This window comes from Amaranthus tricolor, chromosome 3, assembly GCF_026212465.1.
Source record: "Amaranthus tricolor cultivar Red isolate AtriRed21 chromosome 3, ASM2621246v1, whole genome shotgun sequence".
NCBI lineage: Eukaryota > Viridiplantae > Streptophyta > Magnoliopsida > Caryophyllales > Amaranthaceae > Amaranthus > Amaranthus tricolor.
The window spans coordinates 17,380,366-17,385,238 of NC_080049.1; the positions used below are offsets into that span (position 1 = coordinate 17,380,366).

The 4,873-nt window shown below is 29.3% G+C and overlaps 1 protein-coding gene across 2 annotated transcripts; it reads right to left on the reverse strand.

Annotated features, from left to right (window-relative positions):
- Nucleotides 1-588: 588 nt before the first annotated feature.
- LOC130807818 (uncharacterized) lies at nt 589-4,670 on the reverse strand. 2 transcript variants are annotated; one of them, XR_009040666.1, is made up of 3 exons: nt 4,316-4,670; nt 2,372-3,198; nt 589-2,270 (listed from the first exon to the last, which is right to left on the reverse strand). XR_009040666.1 is itself a non-coding variant. In XM_057673166.1 (2 exons), the coding sequence occupies exons 1-2, from the start codon at nt 4,455-4,457 to the stop codon at nt 2,972-2,974; spliced, it is 369 nt and encodes a 122-aa protein (XP_057529149.1). In that variant the 5' UTR covers nt 4,458-4,670; the 3' UTR covers nt 589-2,971. The 2 variants fall into 2 exon arrangements, 1 of the variants encoding a protein (XP_057529149.1); XM_057673166.1 differs by having other exon boundaries at nt 589-3,198.
- Between the last annotated feature and the right edge of the window lie 203 nt (nt 4,671-4,873).

The following is a 4,873-nucleotide window of genomic DNA, read 5'->3' on the forward strand; positions in this document are numbered from 1 at the left end:
TTTTAAGCGTTTTTGGCACTAACATCTATTTTCTCTTAGTGCTTTCAACAACCTTCTACTTCCGTTGATTGCGGCTACTACACGCTGAAGTACATGGACGATATTATAAAATCCGTGAAGGATTTTGGAGTCGAAAATATAGATGCCGTAAGTATTTGTTACGTTCTTAAATAATTATTATTGATAAAATCTAATGTTTATATAAATCTTTTAATTTTATAGTATATTATAGGTTTTAAACGATATTCCGAGGGAAACACGCCCTATGAGAAGTGGAGAGATGCGCGAATTAAAAGACAAGATTGCCGCTTATCTTGCTAATTTTTGTCCTTAATAAATTGTAATTAGTATAGATTTTTTAGGACTTTAATGTATATTTTATATATATATATATACATATATATATATATATATATATATATATATATATATATATATATATATATATATATATATATATATATATATATATATATATATATATATATATATATATATATATATATATATGTACGTACATAATATTATATTATATATACGATCGAGAGTTTATTATTACAAAGAGATTATTGGTGATTATTTGTGATTATCATTGGATTATTATTGGATTAATCATTGTTATTACATTGTATTATTATTGGATTATTATTAAAAAAAACAAAAAAAGAAAAAAAAAGCAAGTATTTGCTGCGGTCAAAGGGAAAACCGCAGCAAATAATGCCCACTTATTTGCTGCGGTTTTGCCTCTGACCGCAGCAAATAATGCCCACTTATTTGCTGCGGTTTTGCCTCTGACCGCAGCAAATAATGCTCTTTTTTGCTGTGGTTTTTAACCGCAGCATTTTGAAGTAGGACATTTGCTGCTATCACTATTGCTGGGGGCCAAAACCGCAACAAATAATGGCCAAAAAACCGCAGCAAATGAGGTTTTTTCCACTAGTGAAATGAAGCAACATCACCAACAAAAGAAACAACAGCACCAACACCAAATCCATGTACATCAACAGAAGCAACACCAGATATTCCAACAACAGCACCAACAAAAGAAACAACAGCACCAACACCAAATCCATGTACATCAACAGAAGCAGCACCAGCATGAACACCAGTTGCATGTAAATAGGACACATATGAGTATACTTTTGGGTTACCTTTTATACTCACTTTTATGTTACATTGTTAGGTAAATGTTTAGGTCTAAACACGATGTAGAAATTAAATCATGAAGTTATATATATATGAATTGTTGTAAAAAAAAATTAAAAAGAGAAAGGAGGATTAATTAATTGTTTTTGGTAATGAACCATAACATGACTTGAAGAGGCTTTTAAAAAGAAAGAATATGTCTACCAATTCTTAAATTATAATTTATAAAATGAGATTAAAGATAAGAATATGACTTGATGGGTTTTATAAATTATTAATAGACTACAACTTAAGGAATATGAAAGGTTATAAAAATACATTATTGTAGTAATTTATTTAGTAGTCATAAATTTAATATAATATGCTAATAATTATTATTAGTTATATATGACTTTTCCCATTCATGAATTAGCTACTACATTTCCTATTCATATACTCATTTAGTTAATTATTTATTTATTACATATTAATAATGAATATAGTTAGCCTTGTTAACTAAATGAAACTACTATATTTTTTTACACACTTTGAAAATAATATTTTTTTAGTTAGAAATAACTTATGTTTATTAAGTAATACCATTTTATGGTAAATTAAATCATAAAGTTTGCCCAAAATTGTTGTGGTGTTACATATGTGCTATCACATGACCTTACAGAAAAGTCTTAAGTCTAAAAGTGTAGATGCAATACAAGTCTCATTTATATTTGGCGCTAAGAATTTTTCGAAGAAGAGGTGAATTAGATACAAACACATGATCAAGCCTCTAATACTATTGTTAGAATTTATTTACCAATCTTTTATTCATTTTTCAAGAGATATAAATAAAAGTACAACCACGAATTACTAAAAATATGTGCTGAAACAATATTGTTCCAAAACAACTAAACACAATAAAGTTTTATTAACAAAAGTTTCTTGATTTGAAACATGGAGTTGCAAGCCTAATAAAAGCTTCTTGATTCTCATTAACAAGTAAAGCATAACTTCAAAGACTATAACATTAATGAAGTAAAACGAAAATATAACTCAACTGACCTGTTACAATAACAAACTGAGCATTTCTTGATCAACTAGCCCTCAAGTGTGCAATTTTTGTCCATCAGTTCATGTGTAAAGTTCATCTACATTAAGTAAAATAATCATCAATAAGTAAGGTAAAAAATAAACATAGTGCACAAATATGTCACAAAAAACTTTAGAGTCATTCAAAATTAATATTTACCTTTACATAGGCCATTTCGACGAGGTTTCATATGTTTAAATTGTCTAGCAATATCTATATTAAGAACATTTTCAAATAACTCTTGCTCCAAATAAGTGACTAATTTATCATTTAGAAACTCATCACCCATGCTATTCAGGAGTTTATTCTTGATAAATGTCATCGCAGAAAATGATCTTTCAACTGATATTGTCGCCACTGAAAGAGTCAACACTAATTTCAAAAGGGGATAAACCTTCGCGTGTGTCAAATGCTTCTTCAACTCAACAAGTTTTATAGAAAGCTAATTCAAATTCTTTATGCCCCAAAATCTTTCGTCACTACGAACATCATAAATAAATTTTCAAGTTGATACTCAAAGTACAATAAATCATTACTTGAAAATTCATTAGGATAGAACTAAGCAAGTCGCAACAGCTTCTTGGAATCAAAAGCAACAAATTTGTTTTCTGGCTGAAAGCATGACATGCAAATAAGTAATTCCTTACTTATCTCATGAAATTGATCATCTAATTCCAACATAATTTGATCAATCAAGCTAAGAAATGCTCTTACTCAAAAGTGTTGGTTGCTAGTATTTTGCACTTGGCCACGTCTACATCATCCAAGAAGAACATATATGTCATCCATCTCAGGAACAAACATATCATACTTATTACAAAATGAGGTGACCTTTTCCAAGTGACTATACCATCCTTCATCTCGAAGCTTCTGCAACTGTTCTTTAGTTACATTAACAAGTTTCATGGCGTTCACAATATCTTGCTCATTTCTTTGTAATGACAAATTTAATTGATTCATTATCCCAAAAATTGTCAACAATTGTGCTACAAAAATAAAATCAAACCTCGTAAGCGCAAATGCAATGGACTCCACTTTCAACCTTTCAATACTATTAGTATCTTCTTTTATAGAATAAGGAAAATATCAAGAATTGCAAGATATAAATGAAACACACTCAGAATTGTCTTGAAATGAGAACTCTATCTAACGATAGAAGACTACTTAAGCTATACTGTTGATTCAATCCTGTTTTAGACTAGATTTCACCATCATTTAAAGCTTCTAATATATGTTGGGCTTGCTTATCTTTAAAAAGTTCCTTACGCTTACAAGAAGCCCCCACCAAATTCAACAAATTACCATGTGTTTCATCTACATGAAAGTCAGAAATTCATCTCCTCAATCTTGGATCGTGTTCAAGAGAAAGAATATCACTTTCATTTAGTCTCTCCAATGACAAATTGGTGTAAATGTTGGTTCTTTAATTGGTGTGGAAATTAGGGTAGAAGTTGGAATAGGTTCTTGATATGAATTTGGTGTTTGAGAAGGAATTTCCGTAGATTCTTCGCACTTTCTCTTTGTAAAAAAATTTGTATTAGCTAAATCTTTTAATGACTTCATCCTAAAATCAATACAACATAATTATAAAATAAACTTGATACTTTACAAGTTAATGAAAGTTATAATTAAAATGATGCTTTTTAATTTTATTCATGAATAACAATCAATTAAATCATAAACAAACACAAATAAAAATTCTAATTCTAAATTAAATTATCATAAATCATAAATGAAAGTAAATAAAATTTAAATTATCCTAATCTAAAGAAAATTAAAACTCTAACTCATAAACAATTACAACAAATAATACCCAAATCATACCCAAATAAAATTAATTTTATCATTATTAAAAACAAATTAAAATTGAACCCAAATCAAAGTTGCTTTATCAATTATCATAGAATTATACCCAAAACCAAATCAAACTTACTTTATCATAGTATTATACCTAAAATCCAAAGCAAATTGAAATTCTAATTCGCAAAACAATTACAACAAATAATACCCAAATGGCCAACTAATAAATTGTAATTATTGATTTCTTCAAAATCGTAGAATATACACAAATGATGAAGTTGGAATGTCAGAAACAAATAATACCCAGGCGGCACCGTGGCAATGTCAACCACGCATCCATAGTCTGATGCAGCAGCCGGCAGCGGGTACTGGATTGGCAAACAGAGAGGAAGTTGGAATGTGACAATGTCGTCTGGCGAAGGAGGAAGAACCGTATTAGACACATAAATTAGAGGGAAACTGAATAGGCAAAAGATCTCCTTTTAATAGTCATTAACTACTCTCATTAAGTATTAATAAAGTTAAAATTATAAATTAAGTATTGTAGCCTAGTAGTATTGAAGCATCTATGCTTAATAAAAGGTCATGAGTTCGATACCAAAAATTACTTTCTTGAAATTTATTTTAATGGGGTTGCATATACAACCCCACCACTTCAACAAACTAACCTTCGTAACATCCCCTAAAGTTATAGCAAGCAAATCACTAACAGCTAACTTGCGGAGAAAAAATATAAATTGACTTTGGCATCTAGTTTTCGTGAATAAATTTGTTTGTTGCGCATTCGTAGCAAAATGAGGGAGGCTTATGAGACGATATTTAATAGCATATCACCACTACAAAACAATATGGAGTTTTTTT